The sequence below is a fragment of the Gobius niger genome, assembly GCF_951799975.1.
Source record: "Gobius niger genome assembly, chromosome: 7".
Taxonomy (NCBI): domain Eukaryota; kingdom Metazoa; phylum Chordata; class Actinopteri; order Gobiiformes; family Gobiidae; genus Gobius; species Gobius niger.
In genome coordinates, this window is record NC_136858.1 from 38,190,079 (window position 1) to 38,211,800 (window position 21,722).

Genomic DNA, 21,722 nt, shown 5'->3' on the forward strand with positions numbered 1-21,722 from the left:
AACGGCCCCGTCCAGGTGGCGATCGAACCCGGGACCTAACGAAGCCCAAACCGCGTGGCCTTTGTGGGCGTTAACTAGTCCTTTGAGCCGCTGCTGTGAGAGGAAAATGAAAAAGGGAAGTTGCTACTATTTCTCTGTGTGTATTTCACTCTGTCATGGGCGGCTGCTTCCCGTGTGTCGCTTTTGGGAGGGTAAAATCACCCACGCAACTCAGGAAGACTCACCGTGAGAAAAGTGTTGCAAAATCGGGTAAAAAGTAATGTGCTCAGCTTAAAGGAACAGGCCACCGTTTTTCCACTCTGAGATGTTCTTACCTGAGCTTAGACGAGTTGATGTGTACCTGTCTGGTCTTTACGTGTGCACAAACAGAGCACAAACAGCGTTAGCATTTAGCCTCTGCTCCTCTATGGGGCCAAACGGGAGTCTAAGCGGATAAAAAGGGGGACTATTGTAAGGCGTAATAATACTATAGGAGTACTTTGACTTTACTGCGCAGACGTCGAAGTGCTCCTGGTGTTATTACGCCGCACAATATAGTCCCTTTTGTATCCGCTTAGAAAATCCACATGTTTAATTTGGTGTAACTCTGCCTGGATCGTGTAAAGGCTCACGTAACCGTATGTAAATAGGGAATATGTGGAAGAGCTTGGTTGTTTCAAACTTCACTCCCGTTTGGGTCCATAGAGGAGAGGAGGAGAGGCTAAATGCTAACAACATGTTTGGTCTTTTTGCGTGACTGAGCGCATGCGTAAAGACCAGACAGGTACACATCAACTCGTCTAAGCTCAGGTAAGAACATATCTCAGTATTTAAAGACGGTGGCCTGTTCCTTTAAGGAAAGTTACTGTATTAAGACTCACTTTTTTGTTATCGATTCTATCTTACACTTTCATATTAAAAATAAACACATATAGCAGATTGCTAAGACCTTAAAGAGGGGGTGTTCTGCTTTTGTCAGTCCCATAGCACCAGTCTATATCTCACTACAATGATGACAAACCTTCTGTTGGTCTGTAAATGCAGTAAATTAGAATAACTGCCTTGTATAAAATGTCTCTCTCAAAATGGCTGTAGTGAATGTCTTGAAATAGGCCTCTGTCTCTTTAAGAACCTCTGAGCCTTTAGACACGCCCCCTCCACACGCTGTCTGTGGCATCAGTGGGGAGGGGGTTCTGCTGAGGAGCAGTGGTCGGTTACTCGGCTGGTGACCAAAGCTCGGAGGCGTCTCCAGGAGGTGGGGGCGTTCCTAGGAGGACTCAGGCAAACCTATCCCTAAAATGGCCGCCATCAGAGTTTTTACAGATTACTCAGAAATACGTGAATGTGCCAAGGCAACACTTCAGCCATGTTTTTAATGAGGGAGTGACAGAATAACATGATGGAAAGCTTGAAAAAGTCCATTTTGCATAATACCCCCATTTAACCACATTGAAAACGAATCCCTTCCACCCCAGTATCATTTAAAGTGACTATACGGAGTTTAAAAATGTTAAAAATATGTTCCAGCCATGTCCTAATGTGTAGAATGTTTCTATTTGTATTAAATGTTTATTTTATGAATCTGTACAGCACTTTGGGGGAGTGCCTTCTGTTTGTAAATGTGCTCTATAAATAAATTTGACCTTGACCTACAATGAGCTCAGACCTGTTCACCACCGCCTCTAAAATCCCTATCACTAAAAATGTTGTTACTTTGGGTCTGAAGTGCCGTAATGCACAAGCTTAACCTCTTAACTCCCGCCTGAACCGAGAGCATTTTCTCCAGTTCAGCTTTACCCAAATCCTGTAGGTCAGTGTAACGCCTCATTTGAAAGCTAAGACCTACAAAACTGAATTGATCTTTTTCCTCACGTCATCAGATTTTTTTTCAGCACTTTTTTGTTGGGCAGTCGTCTCATTTTTATCAAATTTTCGTGACTTTTTTGTCACTTTTTCGTCAAATTATTCACATTTTTGTCAAATTCTTATCACTATTTTGTCCATTTTTTTCTCAATTTTTCGCCAATTTTTCCTCACTTTTTTCACATTTTCATCCTTGTTCTCGTCTCAGTTTTGTTGCTATTTTCACACCTTTTTTCCAAAAGCTTTTGGATTGGGGTAAAGCTGGAGAAAATGTGCTCGGTTCAGGCGGGAGTAAAGGGGTTAATATAGAGACTGCAGTTACACATATGGCCTGACGTGGCAGTAGTGAGCATAAAATGGCCAACTTGCATCCAGCCCCTTTAAGAAACTAAAATATTCCATTGTGCTTCTCCAAACTCCAAAACTAGGTGCTGTTGCTGCCAAAAAGTTGAGTTTACTATTCATTTCATTGACTGCTCATTTCTAATGCAAAGTCCAGCCATGGGAACTTCCTCTGACACGGCTTCATTCAGAATTACAGAAGGAGAACATGATCTGGACCTGTTCCAGGCGCTGGTGTTGGACAGCTGCAGGGCCGTGGAGCTGGCGTGGAATCGAGCCAAGTCCGACAGAACCGGGGAGCTCATGAAGCGAGGCCTCGGCCGCCGGAACGATCCCATCATGCACCGGGGCTGAGGAGAGACAGACGGGAACGACGTCAGAGATTCATCTGGTACAAATACGTGACCGCGGAACATCCCTTTTGATATTTATACAGGAAAAAGTACAATGTTGGTGTTAGGGCCGTGCAATTAATCGAAATTCGATTACGATTTCGATTACAACAGTAAACGATTACAAAATTAGCATAATCGCAAAAAATCGATTATAATATTTTTTTTCAAATTTTTTTCAATATTTCAATAATGTCTTTTTCTGCTGGATTTTTGTAATTTTTTTTTATGGATTTTTGTCTTTTTTTGCTGGATTTTTGTCTTTTTTAGCTGGATTTTTGGCTTTTTTTTGCTGGATTTTTGTCACTTTTTTGCTGGATTTTTGTCACTTTTTTGCTGGATTTTTGTCTTTTTTTCAATGGATTTTTGTCACTTTTTTGCTGGATTTTTGTCACTTTTTTGCTGGATTTTTGTCACTTTTTTGCTGGATTTTTGTCACTTTTTTGCTGGATTTTTGTCACTTTTTTGATGGATTTTTGTCAATTTTTTGCTGGATTTTTGTCACTTTTTTGCTGGATTTTTGTCAATTTTTTGCTGGATTTTTGTCACTTTTTTGATGGATTTTTGTCACTTTTTTGATGGATTTTTGTCACTTTTTTGCTGGATTTTTGTCACTTTTTTGATGGATTTTTGTCACTTTTTTGATGGATTTTTGTCACTTTTTTGCTGGATTTTTGTAATTTTTTTGCTGGATTTTTGTCAATTTTTTTGATGGATTTTTGTCACTTTTTTGATGGATTTTTGTCACTTTTTTGCTGGATTTTTGTCACTTTTTTGCTGGATTTTTGTCAATTTTTTTGATGGATTTTTGTCACTTTTTTGATGGATTTTTGTCTTTTTTTGCTGGATTTTTGTCACTTTTTTGCTGGATTTTTGTCAATTTTTTTGATGGATTTTTGTCACTTTTTTGATGGATTTTTGTCACTTTTTTGATGGATTTTTGTCACTTTTTTGCTGGATTTTTTTCTTTTTTTGATGGATTTTTTTCTTTTTTTGATGGATTTTTGTCACTTTTTTGCTGGATTTTTGTCACTTTTTTGCTGGATTTTTGTCACTTTTTTGATAGATTTTTGTCTTTTTTTGATGGATTTTTGTCACTTTTTTGCTGGATTTTTGTCAATTTTTTGCTGGATTTTTGTCACTTTTTTGCTGGATTTTTGTCACTTTTTTGATGGATTTTTGTCACTTTTTTGATGGATTTTTGTAATTTTTTTGATGGATTTTTGTCTTTTTTTTAATGGATTTTTGACACTTTTTTGATGGATTTTTGTCACTTTTTTGATGGATTTTTGTCATTTTTTTGATGGATTTTTGTCACTTTTTTGATGGATTTTTGTCACTTTTTTGATGGATTTTTGTCTTTTTTTGATGGATTTTTGTCACTTTCTTGATGGATTTTTGTCACTTTTTTGATGGATTTTTTTTAAAGGCAACAAATAATCGTTTGAATAATCGTGATTTCAATTATGACAAAAATAATCGTGATTATTATTTTTTCAATAATCGAGCAGCCCTAGTTGGTGTTACTTTAGCTCACGGGGGAAAAGGTAAGTGGTGTCGAGACCCCGATCTTCACAACAGTGTCATGTTTTAGGTTTTGTTACAGAGAGGACGCTTCTTTATGACCCAACAATGAACTCCAGCTCTTCTGCTTTGTCCTCTCTCACCTGTGTGTGTTCTAATAACGGTGTTTCCCCTTTTGTTCAGAGCGGGACGGCCCCAAGCAAACCTACAAAACCCTTTGTAGCCTCAGTTTAGTCCTGGGTCGGTTCTGTTTTTAGTTTGCTCCATTTCCTCTTCTTCCAAATTTAAAGCCATTTCACTGCCTCAAACCCAAAATATCAATGCATGAACAATATTTAATGATGTTAACCGCAAAGGAGTGATTGAAAACATTCAAAGCAACTGGGCACAATGGGAAACTATCACCAGGGGTCGGCAACGTCAGGCCCGGGGGCCAAATCCGGCCCTCCAGCACAGAAACTCTAGCCCCCAAAATGATTTAGAAAAATATTATGATGCAAAAGTAATCTTAAAATGCGAGAAATAGTGTCAGTATTTTAAAAATGTCCAGTCAGAACATCCCGCTTGGTCATATATAATGTTACAGTGATTCTGTACTGGTGGGTCGGGGCCCAAAAGTGGGTCGCGAGTCTATAGGGAACTAACTGTCTGTTAAAATGAATGTTATTGGGTTGTTTTGCTCATAATTTCAGTCTTAATGGGAAATCTACTGCTTGTTCAACAAAAACGTGTGTGGAAAATATGTAAGGATTAAACACTTCGCGGAGTAACACCGCTCCGCTGCGTGTTGTGGTGTTCTTGACTCCGCGTCGTGCATTATAACGTCTAACGCGGCTCCTCGTTGTTTAATCCGCTTATACCAGGGTCCCACAAACGTAACATTCATAATAAATGTGTTTTTCATTGACTAAAGTCACTAAATCTGCCAGACTACGGGACTATTTTGTGTGGGTTATTAGCCGGTCACTGAAGGCTGGTCTCAGAGCGAGTCATTCTCCGCAGCTATTACGAGGATCTCAGTCAGGCTCAACGACACAACATCAGCACAGAATCACAACACAACAGGACTAACCCGGAAACACTTTTCCCTGGAAGGAAACACCGATATGCGGCACTCGTGGGCAGGAGTTATTTACCTTTTACAAGGTTTAACCTGAAGCTAAAGCTAGCTTAGCTCAACCAGCTCAACTGTTTATGGAAACAGCTGCGGTGGAGTCGCTCACACCTGGGCCCCCCCAACTCAAACTTTTATGTTTGACTTTACTAATCCAGACAAAGATGCTTCAATGCAGGATCATTTTATGTACGCCTGAAAATGATGAATAGCCTTAACCGTTTCCAATAGAAATGTAAAGCTCATATGTTATTAACAGTAGCTAACCTAGCTGCTCACTCTCCTCTACAAACATTTAGCAAACACTAAATCCATCTCATACGTTCCTGTCAGTCACTAATTACGCCTTTATCTGACTCAGCTGTGTCATGCGTTGCTATGGCGACGCCACAGCGGAGTGACATCCCAGTGATTTAACCACCGGACTACGTGTGCGGTTACACCAAAATAATGCACCAGCCAATCAGAGTCCAGTATTCACCCAGACCATGGTGTAATAGTTATTATACGATATGACAAATAATGACAAATTACAGTTTTATGTGGGTCCTCGGATGAAAATAGTTTAGGCCACAATGTTGAGGTTCGGCCCTTGGATGTTTTGGCCCTCCACGACACAAACCCGCCCACCCCTGCTTTACATAAATGACAAACTGACAAACTGAGTGTGTTTCGGACCACATCTTTATCATTATTTCAATAAACTTTATGGTGTAAAGATTGAGCAATGCCACTATTTAAAAAAAAAAACTTAGATGTAATGCATGTTGGAATCAAATGTGTAAAGGGTGAGTGTCCAGGTAAAGGGTGAGTGTCCAGGTAAAGGGTGAGTGTCCAGATAAAGGCTGAGTGTCCAGGTAAAGGCTGAGTGTCCAGGTAAAGGCTGAGTGTCCAGGTAAAGGCTGAGTGTCCAGGTAAAGGGTGAGTGTCCAGGTAAAGGGTGAGTGTCCAGATAAAGGCTGAGTGTCCAGGTAAAGGGTGAGTGTCCAGGTAAAGGTGAGTGTCCAGATAAAGGCTGAGTGTCCAGGTAAAGGCTGAGTGTCCAGGTAAAGGGTGAGTGTCCAGGTAAAGGTGAGTGTCCAGGTAAAGGGTGAGTGTCCAGGTAAAGGGTGTGTAGGGTGAGTGTCCAGGTAAAGGGTGAGTGTCCAGGTAAAGGGTGTGTAGGGTGAGTGTCCAGGTAAAGGGTGAGTGTCCAGGTAAAGGGTGTGTAGGGTGAGTGTCCAGGTAAAGGTGAGTGTCCAGGTAAAGGCTGAGTGTCCAGGTAAAGGCTGAGTGTCCAGGTAAAGGCTGAGTGTCCAGGTAAAGGGTGAGTGTCCAGGTAAAGGGTGTGTAGGGTGAGTGTCCAGGTAAAGGGTGAGTGTCCAGGTAAAGGGTGAGTGTCCAGGTAAAGGGTGTGTAGGGTGAGTGTCCAGGTAAAGGTGAGTGTCCAGGTAAAGGGTGAGTGTCCAGGTAAAGGGTGAGTGTCCAGGTAAAGGCTGAGTGTCCAGGTAAAGGGTGTGTAGGGTGAGTGTCCAGGTAAAGGTGAGTGTCCAGGTAAAGGGTGTGTAGGGTGAGTGTCCAGGTAAAGGTGAGTGTCCAGGTAAAGGGTGAGTGTCCAGGTAAAGGTGAGTGTCCAGGTAAAGGGTGAGTGTCCAGGTAAAGGTGAGTGTCCAGGTAAAGGGTGAGTGTCCAGGTAAAGGGTGAGTGTCCAGGTAAAGGGTGAGTGTCCAGGTAAAGGCTGAGTGTCCAGGTAAAGGGTGAGTGTCCAGGTAAAGGGTGAGTGTCCAGGTAAAGGGTGAGTGTCCAGGTAAAGGCTGAGTGTCCAGGTAAAGGGTGAGTGTCCAGGTAAAGGGTGAGTGTCCAGGTAAAGGCTGAGTGTCCAGGTAAAGGGTGAGTGTCCAGGTAAAGGCTGAGTGTCCAGGTAAAGGGTGTGGGGGCCATTCCGGTTCGGCAAAACGGATCTGAGAGCAGCTTTAACGCTTTATATTGACATTTACGGGACGGTATCGCTCGGGTTTCACAGCTCAAAGGTCCCGGGTTCGATTCCCACCAGGACGGGGCCTTTCTGTGTGGAGTTTGCATGGTCTCCCCGTGTCTGCGTAGGTTTACTCTGAGCAGTCCGGTTTCCCCTACCACTAAAAACATGTACAATAGGCCAGGATGAATGAGAGCGTGTTTGAGAGTGTGCATGGGGGACGACGGGTGGACCTTTTCCACCTCCTCCCCCGTGGGTAAAGCTCGGTTTGGGGCGCTCTGGATTCCTCCTGAAGCTTGTTGTTGACTTTAGGATGAATTGAGCGAGTTCACCTGATGAGGAAACTCAATTCTTTTAATGCATCAGCAAATACTTTAACTAACTTTTATCATTCTTTTATTGAAAGTGTCTTAACCTTTTCTTTTATTTGCTGGTTTGACGCCGGTCTGTGGAAAACAAGAACCGTCTGAACCACATTGTCAAAGTGTGGAGTCAGATTCCTGGTGTGCGTTTTGAAGACCTCGCCTCACTCTGGAAGAAAAGAGTCGTCCAAAAGACTCCATCGATTTTGGGTCGACAAAACCATGTCTTGCAGTCGCGCTTTACTCTGATGCCTCCGGGGGGCGATATGTCGTCCCCCAAACAGAAAAGAAACCGCTGTTCAAAGTCCTTCATTCCGAAGAAATTTAACCTCTTAACTCCCGCCTGAACTGAGAGGATCTTTTTCCTCACGTCATCAGATTTTTTTCCATCATTTTTTGTTGGGTATTCAACTCATTTTTGTAACTTTTTTGTCATTTTTTGGTCACATTTTTATCACATTTTGGTAATTTTTTTGTCACATTTTGTCACATTTTGGTCATTTTTTCGTCATTTTTTTTGTCACAATTTTGTCATTTTTTTGTCCATTTTTTCTTCATTTTTTTGTCATTTTTTGTCACTTTTTTGTCACATTTTTGTAAAAGTTTTGTAAATTTTTTGTCATTTTTTCGTCCATTTTTTTTATAAATTTTTTGTCACATTTTTGTCATTTTTTCGTCATTTTTTTGTCACAATTTTGTCCATTTTTTGTCATATTTTTGTAAAAGTTTTGTAAATTTTTTGTCATTTTTTCGTCATTTTTTTGTCAATTTTTTTACCATATTTTCTTCAATTTTTCATCAATTTTTTGTCAATTTTTTATCACATTTTTGTAAGTTTTTTGTCACATTTTCTCACATTTTAGTCATTTTTTTGTCACAATTTTGTCATTTTTTCGTCCATTTTTTCTTCAATTTTTTGTCATTTTTTGTCACATTTTTGTCATTTTTTTGGTCAAATTTTTATCACTTTTTTGTCATTTTTTCGTCATTTTTTCGTCACAATTTTGTCAAATTTTTGTCATTTTTTTGTCCATTTTTTCTTCAATTTTTCATCAATTTTTGTGCCATTTTTTGTCACATTTTTGTCATTTTTTCGTCCAGTTTTTCTTCAATTTTTTGTCATTTTTTGTCACATTTTTGTCAAATTTTTTGTCATATTTTTGTAATTTTTTTGTCCATTTTTTGTCAATTTCTTGTGACATTTTTGTGACATTTTTGCCACTTTTTCATCAATGTTTTCTCACTTTTTTGTCACATTTCCATCATTGTTTTCGTCTCAGTTTTGCTGCTATTTTCACACCTTATTTCCAGAAGCTTCTGGATTGGGGTAAAGCCAAACTGGAGAAAATGTGCTCGGTTCAGGTGGGAGTTAAGGGGTTAAATGACAACATCTAGGAAGGCAGAGTTTATCTTGTTCTCTTTTCCCCTCATTTTCACTGGTCCCCTTGTGTCCTGATGCAGTTACAGTTCACGACGTCTGTATATGGTCGTATGTGTCTCCATTTACTGTTTTTCATGACCAGACCCAATACTACAATCCGGCGTGGCTTGTTTACATGCATGAGACCCATTTATTCGATTAATTTTCGTTCAGGTAAAACTATGAACCCAGTTTAGCTCAGGTTTACTGCTGGTTTTATGGTAATTCATCCCAGTTTTGCTCAGTTTCCAGACCCAATGCCATTTATATGAAACAGGAAATGAAAAAGGAAGTAAATCAGATAAAATGAGGCAACTTTTGAGCATGAATTTCACTTTTGACTGGCTTTAACGGCGCGTTTATTGACTCTTCTGAGGGTGTTTTGTTTTCCCCCTGTGATTCAAACTGGGAAGTGCCTCGTGTGAGATGACAGTTCAGCAGGTGGACTTCCTGTCTAAGTGGGCTCCACTTCCTGTTTACATCCACGCAGAGGCGGCGCATCACACTCATGTAGAAACTTCTTCATCTGCGCCTGAAAACCCACAGCTTCCTGCGTTCTCGGTCACGTGACTCCAGTTACTGTAAACGCGCTCTTTTCACGCCGCGCTTCTCTGAAAGGGCCGGGCGTATTTATAGCTTCACTCTGTGACTATTTTAGGCGAGCTCGTATTAATGCACCGGTGCAGAAGAACAGCCCGGTGGCCGTTCCCCTTTTTGAACCACAATGAGGAAACGTGTGGCGTTTTACACTGTCCGCCCACTTCAAAGCTCATTTTCCAGATTTTTTCCCCATAGACTTGAACAGTGGAAGCTCTTGCACAGAGAACAGAGAGAAAAAAGAAAAATTATTGCATAATTTTGCTCAAACGATTCATCACCTGCTGCTGCAAGAAGAAAATAACAGTGATAAATAATGGTCACATATATAATTACTTTACATCAAGGAACCACTCACTCATTCACCAGAGTGTTTTTTAATTTAGTTTTAGTCTTTTGACGAAAATGTAATTCGATTTTAGTTTTAGTCAAAAAAATATCTTCAATTTTAGTCTAGTTTTAGTCGACTCGACCCCCATGAGCTGCTACCTTAACGTGGTGGGGTTGTTTGAGCCCGAATGACCCGAGGAGCTCTGTTGTCTGGGGCTTTATGCCCCTGGTAGGGTCTCCCATGGCAAACAGGTCTGAGGTGACGGGTCAGACGAAGAGCAGCTCAGAATACTCTTATGGACAGTGAAATATCAATGACCGTGACGTCGCCCGGCATGGCGCAGCCGGGGCCCCACCCTGGAGCCAGACCTGGGGTTGGGGCTCGAACGCGAGAGTCTGGTGGCCGGGTCTCTGCCCACGGGGCCCGGCCGGGCACAGCCCGAAGGGACGACGTGGGCCCGCCCTCCTGTGGACCCACCACCCGCAGAGGGATCCGTAGGGGTCGGGTGCGGAGAGGACTGGGTGGCCGTCAGAGGCAGGTGCCTCGACGACCTGGTCCGCATGCACAGCTTCTGGCGTTCGGGACATGGAACGTCACCTCGCTGGGGGGGAGGAGCCTGAGCTGGTGCTGGGGGGGAGGAGCCTGAGCTTGTGCAGGGGGGAGGAGCCTGAGCTTGTGCTGGGGGGAGGAGCCTGAGCTTGTGCGGGAGGTTGTGCTGGGGGGAGGAGCCAGAGCTTGTGCGGGAGGTTGTGCTGGGGGGGAGGAGCCAGAGCTTGTGCGGGAGGTTGTAGTGGGGGGAGGAGCCTGAGCTTGTGTGGGAGGTTGTGCTGGGGGGGAGGAGCCTGAGCTTGTGCGGGAGGTTGTGCTGGGGGGGCGGAGCCTGAGCTTGTGCGGGAGGTTGAGAGATACCGGCTAGATATAGTCGGGCTCACCTCCATGCACAGCTTGGGTTCCGGATCCCAACTCCTGGAGAGAGGCTGGACTCTCCATGTTTCTGGAGTTGCCCGCGGGGAGAGACGGCGGGCTGGGGTGGGTTTGCTCATATCCCCCCAGCTCAGCCGTCACGTGTTGGAGTTCACCCCGGTGGACGAGAGGGTCGCGTCCCTACGCCTTCGGGTCGGGGACAGGTCTCTCACCGTTGTCTCGGCCTACGGGCCCAACATCGGTGCAGAGTACCCGGCCTTCTTGGAGTCCCTGGGAGGGGTACTAGATAGTGCTCCGACTGGGGACTCCATTGTTCTGCTGGGGGACTTCAACGCCCACGTGGGTAACGACAGTGAGACCTGTAAGAAAGTGATTGGGAAGAACGGTGCAGCGTTTGAACTCACACATCCAGAGTCTGGAAAAGGCCGAACGCGTCACAGAACAAAGCCTTTAAAGCGGCTCTACACAAACACACAAAACTAAACTGTGGAAGGATCTCGTCCAACGCACAGGCAGAAGATGTTTCCATGTTTCTTTGCTCGTTCTATAATCTGCCTCTACATCACCTCCATCAAAGAATAAAAAGGCGGGTATAAAGTTTCAGGAACTGCGAGGCGTCGGATCGCACAGAAAAGCGGATGTGCCGTGTAAGATTTCCAGCCTCAAGGGGGAAAAAAACACATAAACTACAGTTACAACAATGCATCAGATACTCAGGAAATGACTTCATGTCCAAGAATGGAACGACTCTCCACAGCAGGAGTAGGCAACGTCAGGCGTGTGGGCCAAAACCGGCCCCAAATCAGTGATCAAATGCCTGTTAAAGTCCTCTAGAAATGTGAAAAATACTGTCAATTCCTTAAAATGTCTTAGCAGAGCAGCTTTTAGACCATCATCCTAAAAGAAATGACTTGAATCTACTTAATTAAAAGATTAAATCCAAAGATTGAGTAGATTTGTTCTGGTCTTAAAGGAACAGGCCATCATTTCTCCACATAAAAAACGGTGGCCTGTTCCTTTAAAGCAGATAAAAACCTATTCTTGCCAATGGAACAAGCACAAGTTAATTCTTAACTCAGATTATTTTGTATAATTTCAAGTGAAAAATGAATGATTTTTTTTTACAGTTAAAGTTCATTTGTTTGATTTCCAGTGAGATTTCTATTTGTTCCACTGGACTCAAATTTAACATGAAAAAAAAAACTTTATTCAAGCGATTTTATTTCAAGCATTTATCTAATTTAAGATGGACATTTTCCCAGTGTATTTAATGGACAACACTGGCATATGTAGAAAGTGATGCTTTACTTCAGTTGCTTTGATTGGAGGGTCCGGCCCAAAGAAACAGGGTCACGCAAATTACAAAATGTCTGTTTTCTGGTCCAAGCTCATCTCAAACTTTCCTAATGCATTTACAACATCAACATCGTCACAGGGACTGAGTTTAAAGCAGGTTTCACAACTTTCAGGAGGAAAACTGTCACTTCACTGTAAAAAATGCTGATACTAGCCTGACATTTATGACTGTTTAAAAGGCTAGCAGTGGTTAGCGCTCGTGGTTCACAGCTAGAAGGTCCCAGGTTCGATTCCCACCTGGTCGGGGCCTTTCTGTGTGGAGTTTGCATGTTCTCTCCATAACTGCGTAGGTTTCCTCCAGGTACTCCGGTTTCCCCTACCACTAAAAACATGTACAATAGGTGAATCCTCCAGCCTGGTGCTGCACATCATGGAGGTCCCTGAGCGCCGGCAGCTCACTGCTCCTACAGGTCGCCCCATGTGAGGACGGGTCAAATGCAGAGAACAAATTTCTCTACAGGGATTAATAAAGTAAACCTTAACCTTTATTTGAGCTGAAACAGCCAAGTCACTTCCTTTAATGCTGCCCTTGGACCAACAGCATCAAAACTTTTATCTTGTTTTTGTTTTTTTAGGGTACTGTGGGAAATTGATGATTTTTAGCTAATGTTATATTTGATAATGCTGTTGAATGTTTTTTATAAGTTTAATCTGTGTGCATTAAGTTTCAGTTGAAACCAATCTTTTCACATGCACATTGCTTTAACAACACCCCATTTCTTGCTCTTGCATTCTTTTGCTCAAACCTGTGGAGACGTTCGGTGCCCTCACTGGAGATGTGAAAAATAACTCCATATAAGGCAACAGGAAGGACCTGCTGACCTTGGCCCGAGCTCCACTCATCTCCTGTCTCTTCGTGAACGTCACATTTTCTCTGATATATATTTGTAAGAGCGCAGTCAGACGGTGCAGTCAGACGGTGCAGTCAGACGGTGCAGTTAGACGGTGCAGTCAGACGGTGCCGTTTCCTGGGACGGCCCCGTTCGAGCACCGTGTGTATATTGTTCGGGACTTTAGCATTCAGATAATCTGTGTAATTGTTATAGGGAATAAATCTTCTTTGACTAAAGCTACTGAATTCTGGTGGTTTCTCCTCGGACCTTGGGATCAATGAACACGCTTGGCGAGACCTTTTTGATACTTTAATATTTTAAACTTAACAGTTTAAGGGCCCGATCTTGTGCATCAAAACGTAGACGATAGCGTTACATTTTGCGCTCAGTCGGAGAGCACTTTGTGATCTTGCCACTCCAGACTTAGTGCATTTAAGTGGGTGGAGACACACATTTTCCTCCAACCAGATCGACTCCGCGTCCAGGAGAGAGGTTGTGTGGGGGTGGGGGGTGAACATGTGCTTTTGTTTTGCTTCGCGTTCACGCCGAGCGCGGCCGATCCGCCACAGCGGACGCTGTAGCTCTTTTTCTCTGGAGACGTGAACATGGTTTAGCTCACGATGGTTTAGCTCACGATGGTTTAGCTCACGATGGTTTAGCTCACGATGGTTTAGCTCACGATGGGGTAAATAAAGTTTTTAGTTTGACCTGTGAGAGCCTAAGGCTTAAGAAAGAACGCAAGACAGCGCAATGTAAACAAGGAAGTGAATATCAGCCGTGTTTCCATCAGTGCAGTCGCCTCCTCTTGTGACGCCCCCTCACAGGTGGTGGAGGCCAATGGCACATATAGCGCCGCCAAGAGCCTGCGCCGCCCCGTGCGCCGCCACAAGGTCTGGTCCTAAATGTGTTTAAAATGATCTTATGGAGTCAGACCTTATGTAAATTTAGAGTTTTAATATTTCTTGTGAAATCGCCCACAGTTTCTACTTTACATTTATTTAAGATGAGATAAGGTAAGATAATCCTTTATTGATCTGACAACGGAGAAATTCACTTGTTACATTCGGCTTCAATAAGATCCCTCAGGTTGTGCAAACAGGTCAATAGTAGAAAAAAGAGGTGTCTTATGTACAATAAGTAAAAGCAACAATCCTAGGTGTAAAGTTACAGTCCGAGTGCAGGGTGTTAATAAGTGACGCTGGTACAGAGATTATTGCACGTAGTTTTGCACATGTTACTTCACAGTCTTGTTGTCATTTCTTTCTCTTAGTATGAAGAGACACCGTGAACCTTTTTCACAGAAACCTCCAGCAAATATTGAGATTTTTTACAAAGTTCTGGAGTACTGAACTTGAGCTTCATTGTAGCGTTGCTGATTCTGTTCTCATCGCCTCTCGGGGTCAGCGCGGGGTCGCCCAGGTGGCTGATGGGAGATCACAGAGCGCCTCTCTCTCTCTCGGGACGTCCCGCCGGAACCGGGTCACAGAAAGTCGCATTGTTTGTTTATCAAAGCGCGAGGCCGGAGACGTAGCGCTCCTCGTCTCCGTGGCAACGATCAACGCACGCCGAAATCTGCCCAGATCTTCACCTCTTAACCCCCGCCTACACCAAAAATGACAAAAATCCAGCAAAAAAATGACAAAAATCCAGCAAAAAAATTACAAAAATCCAGCAAAAAAGACAAAAATCCAGCAAAAAAATTACAAAAATCCAGCAAAAAAATGACAAAAATCCAGCAAAAAAATGAAAAAAATCCAGCAAAAAAATGAAAAAAATCCAGCAGAAAAAAGACAAAAATCCAGCAAAAAAATGAAAAAAATCCAGCAAAAAAAAGACAAAAATCCAGCAAAAAAAAGACAAAAATCTAGCAAAAAAATGAAAAAAATCCAGCAAAAAAATGAAAAAAATCCAGCAAAAAAATGAAAAAAATCCAGCAAAAAAAGTGACAAAAATCCAGCAAAAAAATGAAAAAAATCCAGCAAAAAAAGTGACAAAAATCCAGCAAAAAAAAGACAAAAATCCAGCAAAAAAATGACAAAAATCCAGCAAAAAAAATGAAAAAAATCCAGCAAAAAAATGACAAAAATCCAGCAAAAAAAAGACAAAAATCCAACAAAAAAGTGACAAAAATCCAGCAAAAAAAGACAAAAATCCAGCAGAAAAAAGACAAAAATCCAGCAAAAAAAAAGACAAAAATCCAGCAAAAAAAAGACAAAAATCCAGCAAAAAAATGACAAAAATCCAACAAAAAAGTGACAAAAATCCAGCAAAAAAAGACAAAAATCCAGCAGAAAAAAGACAAAAATCCAGCAAAAAGAAAGACAAAAATCCATTCATGCACCAATGGCTGAAACAACTAATCGATTAGTGAAATGTAGTAATCGATAAATCGTTTTCTAGTAAACACAGACTCAAATAAAGCAAAAATGACATGAAAAATGTGTATTTTTGATCAAAAACTACTTTGTTTTTAAATTCAGGGTATCTAGTATTTTGTACATTGTAATTTCATAAATATATCTGTCTGTGTCTCATCCAATCCGAAAAAAATAGATGAATATTTAAAAAAAAAAAAAAGAAAAAATCTTTTTTAAGGTGCTCAGAGGCAGAAGGAAGATCAGAGCCCATTATGTAATAACTGTTGAAAATGTAAATCCATTTTTACTTCATTATAATGTAAATAAAATCAGTGACAATACAATATCAAGCAGTTTAGACACTTACATAGTTTACTAATCCTCTTTACCTCGGCTTTAACCAAGAACATTTCCTCCATGTTTAGCCTTACCCAAATCTAAAAGCTTCTCGACTGGAGAGTTCATAGCCTATGGACCTACATGTCTCATTTGAAAGCTAAGACCACGTTGTTACCACGGCGTTACTTTTTAGTTGTTTTGGTCATGTTTTTTAACTGTTCCAATAGGGCCGTGCAATTAATCGAAATTCGATTACGATTTCGATTACAACAGTAAACGATTACAAAATTAGCATAATCGGAAAAAATCGATCATAATTTTTTTTTTTTTTTTTTTTTCAAATTTTTTTATTTTTTTATTTTTGGATTTTTGTCTTTTTCTGCTGGATTTTTGTAATTTTTTTGATGGATTTTTGTAATTTTTTTGATGGATTTTTGTCACTTTTTTGATGGATTTTTGTCACTTTTTTGATGGATTTTTGTCACTTTTTTGATGGATTTTTGGCTTTTTATTGATGGATTTTTGTCACTTTTTTGATGGATTTTTGTCACTTTTTGATGGATTTTTGTCACTTTTTGGATGGATTTTTGTCACTTTTTGGATGGATTTTTGTCACTTTTTTGATGGATTTTTGGCTTTTTATTGATGGATTTTTGTCACTTTTTTGATGGATTTTTGTCACTTTTTTGATGGATTTTTGTCACTTTTTTGATGGATTTTTGTCACTTTTTGATGGATTTTTGTCACTTTTTTGATGGATTTTTGTCACTTTTTTGATGGATTTTTGTCACTTTTTTGATGGATTTTTGTCACTTTTTTGATGGATTTTTGGCTTTTTATTGATGGATTTTTGTCACTTTTTTGATGGATTTTTGGCTTTTTATTGATGGATTTTTGTCACTTTTTTGATGGATTTTTGTCACTTTTTTGATGGATTTTTGTCACTTTTTTGATGGATTTTTGTCACTTTTTTGATGGATTTTTGTCACTTTTTTGATGGATTTTTGTCACTTTTTGATGGATTTTTGTCACTTTTTTGATCGATTTTTGTCACTTTTTTGATGGATTTTTTTAAAGGCAACAAATAATCGTTTGAATAATCGTGATTTCAATTATGACAAAAATAATCGTGATTATTATTTTTTCAATAATCGAGCAGCCCTATGTTCCAATACATTTTTTTCACGTTTTGTTGCTTTTTCATCCTCATTTACGTCTCGTTTTCATCATATTTTGGCGCTTATTTTCAAGAGGTTTTTAGCAGAAACTGGAGACGTCTAAACAGAGTGTGTGGCCTCTCCACACACGTCCAAACGCCACAGAAAGGCTCGGTCCGGCTCGATGATGGAACCCTGGAGCCCTGAAGCACGATCCCCGTCCCCGGCTCCTCAGATGTAGGTCGACAAACAAACCGTCACGTTGTAAGACATGGGGAGGCGCGCGGTGGTTAGTCCTTAGTCAGTCTGCACCTGGGCCTTTGTGTTTGGACTCGCTCCTGTGTCATTACTGAGTCGTTACCGTCAGAGGAAACACGGCGAGGCTAACGAGGCCAGATCGACTAAAGCGGCGTCCGACACGACCTTTGACCCACTTTAAAGAAACCTGCATTACATTTATTTTCTCTGTCAGTATTGCTGCGATTTGCAAATGCATTGGGACGGCAGGGGAGTTTTATTAGTGGCATAAGGCGGATTTAAAGGGACTATACGGAGTGTGTTGAGGATTTTCTGACACAGGGCCTCATTTCCTCGTTATTCAGAGTGTTGCTGATTTCTGGAGATATTTTTGTTGTAATTCAAGCAGTTCTTATGTTTGAAAAGTTTCGTGGCGCTAGGCTAGTGCAAGGCTAGCGCATTTCTATGGTATCAGCTAGCCTGCATTAACCTCTTAACTCCCACCTGAACATGTTTTCTCCTGTTCTCCAAAGTTCTCCAAATCTAAAAGCTTCTTCAAAACAGTGATGAAAAAAATGAAAAGAAAATGAGGATGAAAACTCAACAAAAAGTGACAAAAATCAAGTAAAAAATGACAAAAATCCAGCAGCAAAATGATAAAAATCCAGCAAAAAAATGAAAAAAATCAAGCAAAAAAATGACAAAAATCTGGCAAAAAATGACCAAAATCCAGCAAAAAAAGACAAAAATCCAGCAAAAAAAAGACAAGAATCAAGCAAAAAAAAGACAAAAATCCAGCAAGAAAGTGACAAAAATCCAGCAAAAAATGACAAAAATCCAGCAGCAAAATGATAAAAATCCAGCAAAAAAATGAAAAAAATCCAGCAAAAAAAGACAAAAATCCAGCAAAAAATGATAAAAATCCAGCAAAAAGTGACAAAAATCAAGTAAAAAATGACAAAAATCCAGCAGCAAAATGATAAAAATCCAGCAAAAAAATGAAAAAAATCAAGCAAAAAAATGACAAAAATCAGGCAAAAAATGACCAAAATCCAGCAAAAAAAGACAAAAATCCAGCAAAAAAAAGACAAGAATCAAGCAAAAAAAAGACAAAAATCCAGCAAGAAAGTGACAAAAATCCAGCAAAAAATGACAAAAATCCAGCAAAAAATGATAAAAATCCAGCAAAAAATGACAAAAATCCAGCAAAAAATGACAAAAATCCAGCTAAAAAATACAAAAAATCAGCAAAAAAATGACAAAAATCAAGCAAAAAATGACAAAAATCCAGCAAAAAATGACAAAAATCCAGCAAAAAATGACAAAAATCCAGCAAAAAAAAGGACAAAAATCCAGCAAAAAATTACAAAAATCCAGCAATTTTTTTTTTTTTAATCCAGCAAAAAAAGACAAAAATCCAGCAAAAAATGACAAAAATCCAGCAAAAAAATGACAAAAATCCTACAAAAAAATGACTACAATGGCCTGGCGAGTGGTAAGAGGTTAAAAACAGTGTGACCCGCTCCACAGAGCACCTGAGGCAAATCACTTATAACACCAAACTAACCATAAACATGTCTGTGTCCATAGAGTCATTTAAAAGACCTTATATTTGAGCAGCATCAGCTTCCTGGTTGTATAAGCTACGCGGCGGCGGAGTGATCTGCTAGAAAATAGTCCCTCAAAATGAGATCGTTCATGTGATGCAGGTCAGTTATTTTCCAAACATGACTCTGTGGACACAAACATTTATATGGTTAGTCTGGTGTTATAAGTGATTTGCCTCAGACTGTTTGTAATGCAGGCTAGCTGATACCATAGACATGCACTAGCCTTGCACTAGCATAGCGCCACGAAACTTTCTTCACGTGTCTTAATCTCTTACCACCCGCCTGTGTAGCACCTCATTTGAAAGCTAAGACCCACAAAACTGATCTTTTTTCTCGCGTTATTGCTGTGTTGTGTCACCTTTTGTGTGTTGTTGTTTTTTATTTTATTTTTTTTTATTTTTTTTTGTCACATTTTTATTGAATTTTTGTTCCCTTTTTTTAAATATTTGTCATTTTTTTGTTGAATTTTTGTTACATTTTTTGTGGCTATTTTGGTGCTTTTTTCCCCCCCAAGAAGCTTTTTGATTAGGGTAAAGCCAAACTGGAGAAAATGGGATCCGTTCAGGTGGGAGTTAAGAGGTTAACCATCTTCTTCATAAGAGCAAACACGAGCTGTTGGTCTGATGGACTCGCTCCAGAACAAATCCATTTTCATTTCGCCACCACAAGCCCTGTTAACCCCTTAACTCCCACCTGAACCGAGCACATTTTCTCCAGTTTGGCTTTACCCCAATCCAAAAGCTTCTGGAAAAAAAGGTGAGAAAATAGCAACAAAACTGAGATGAAAATAATGATGGAAATGTGACAAAAAAGTGATGAAAAATTGATGAAAAAGTGGCAAAAGTGTGACAAGAAATGGACAAAAAATTGACGAAAAATGACAAAAAATTGATGAAAAATTGATGAAAAAATGACGAAAATGTGCCAAAAAAATTACAAAAATGTGATACAAATTTGACAAAAAAAATACAAAAAACTGATTAAAAATTACACAAGAAAATACAAAAAATGGACAAAAATGGACAAAAAATGACAAAAATGTGACAAAAAAATTACAAAAAAATTGATAAAAATTTGGCCAAAAAAATACAAATAACTGACAAAAATTGAAAAAAAAAAAGACAAAAAATTGAAAAAAATTTGACAAAAATTTGATGAAAAATTTACGGAAAAAATGACAAAAATGTGACCAAAAATGACAAAAATATGATACAAATTTGACCAAAAAAAAAAAAAATGATTAAAAATTACACAAAAAATACAAAAAAAATGACGAAAATGTGATAAAAAATTGATGAAAAAATGACAAAAATGTGACAAAAAAATTATTAAAATGTGATACTAATTTGACAAAAAAAAATACAAAAATTTGACAAAAATTGACACAAAAAAAATGAAAAAAATGTGAAAAAAAAAAGACAAAAAAGTTTGAAAAAATGAGTTGAATACCCAACAAGAAAATGATGGAAAAAAACTGACGCGATGAAAAAGATCCTCTCGGTTCAGGCGGCAGTTAAGAGGTTAATAACTCGCTCCATAGTAAATTTCAACATCTCACCATAAGCTTCTTTCAGACTCAGTCAATCGTTTGTTGTAGTGACTGAAGTTTGTGTTCTGGAGAAACAAGAGGATTATCCCAGAGCCAAAAAATGCAACGACCTAATGAGCTTCAGAAGTTACACTGGACGAGCTGAACACGGAGCAAAGCAGAAACACGAAATATCTGATTCACAAAAATAAATAACACTAAAGTGGAGCACGCATCAATACTTGGATGGTCTGTCCTCTCTGGCTATTAGGTGTGTTTAAGATGAAGTGCACCTCGCCTCGATTCCAGACGAGACCTGGTGGTGGCGTCAGAGGGCGGAGAAAGGCGCCTCTAATCAAGTCAGACACATCTCAGCCCCGAGAGCAGAGAGGAGCCTCAGATCACGCAGCGTCTCGCGTTTGTTAGAAAGAGTTTGTGAATAAAACTGTTTTAAAAGTTTGTGAACACATTTCTGCTTCTCCCACACACCAGACAGACCCATCACTACAGCTACAATCACAGACTCTCCTCTTACAGTTTAGGATTAGAATAATAAACGTATGCATATTTAAAATTTAGGCCATATGTTGAACACACGGCACTTTCTGTCAAATATGAAGACTCTGAAGCATTTCTGCAGATTTAAGTAGATCTTGGTGATGAGAAAAGATGAGGCAGGAGCTGCAGAGCGTCAGGGCAACACGTTTCCGATCTAAACACAACTCGTATCCAATCATCTGTCAGTCCTCTGTCGGTGTACATGTTTACAGCACTTCATTTCCCACAATCCCTTTGGCCTTTGTAGTTCAGGCAGCCGAGCGAGGCGGAGAAAAGCAACTTCGCTCGCCGACCCAAGGCGCTCCAGCCGCCTCGGTCTCACGAGAATACGAGCACCGTCGCACAGGTGGCGTCAGAGCGATTCTGACCGGCTGCACCGCTCGCCTGCAGCCGCCTGCAGCGCCTCGCTCATCTTAAACACACCTAATATATAGGCCTGTTCCTCGCGTTATTGCTGTGTTGTGTCACCTTTTGTATGTTTTTTTGTCTTTATTTTTGCCTTTTTTTTGTCTTTTTTGTCACATTTTTATTGAATTTTTGTTGAATTTTAATCATTTTTTTTGTTGAGTTTTTGTCAATTTTTTGTTAAATTTTTGTCAAATTTTTGTTAAATTTTTGTCATTTTTTGTTGAATTTTTGTCAAATTTTTGTAAATTTTTTGTCATTTTTTGTTGAATTTTTGTCATTTTTTTGTTGATTTTTTGTCATTTTTTTGTTAATTTTTTTGTCACATTTTTGTCGAATTTTTGTCACTCTTTGGTTGAGTTTTTTGTCATTTTTTTGTTGAATTTTTGTCACATTTTTGTCTAATTTTTGTCACATTTTTGTTGAATTTTTATCATTTTTTTGTTGAATTTTTGTCATTTTTCTGATGAATTTTTGTCATTTTTTTGTTGAATTTTTGTCAATTTTTTGTCAATTTTTTGTCATTTTTTGTCGTTTTTT

At 39.8% G+C, this 21,722-nt stretch overlaps 1 protein-coding gene across 1 annotated transcript in view; it reads right to left on the minus strand.

The window, feature by feature from the left end:
* LOC306965532 (proline-rich protein 5-like) overlaps window positions 1-21,722 on the minus strand; it is a gene marked incomplete at its 3' end in the record, with an annotated part of 72,195 nt that overhangs the window by 39,613 nt on the left and 10,860 nt on the right. Inside the window, exon 2 of the mRNA XM_079560006.1 lies at window positions 2,404-2,534. Coding sequence (XP_079416132.1) covers window positions 2,404-2,525 — 122 coding nt within the window. The 5' untranslated portion in view covers window positions 2,526-2,534. The remainder of the gene's footprint in view (window positions 1-2,403; window positions 2,535-21,722) is intronic.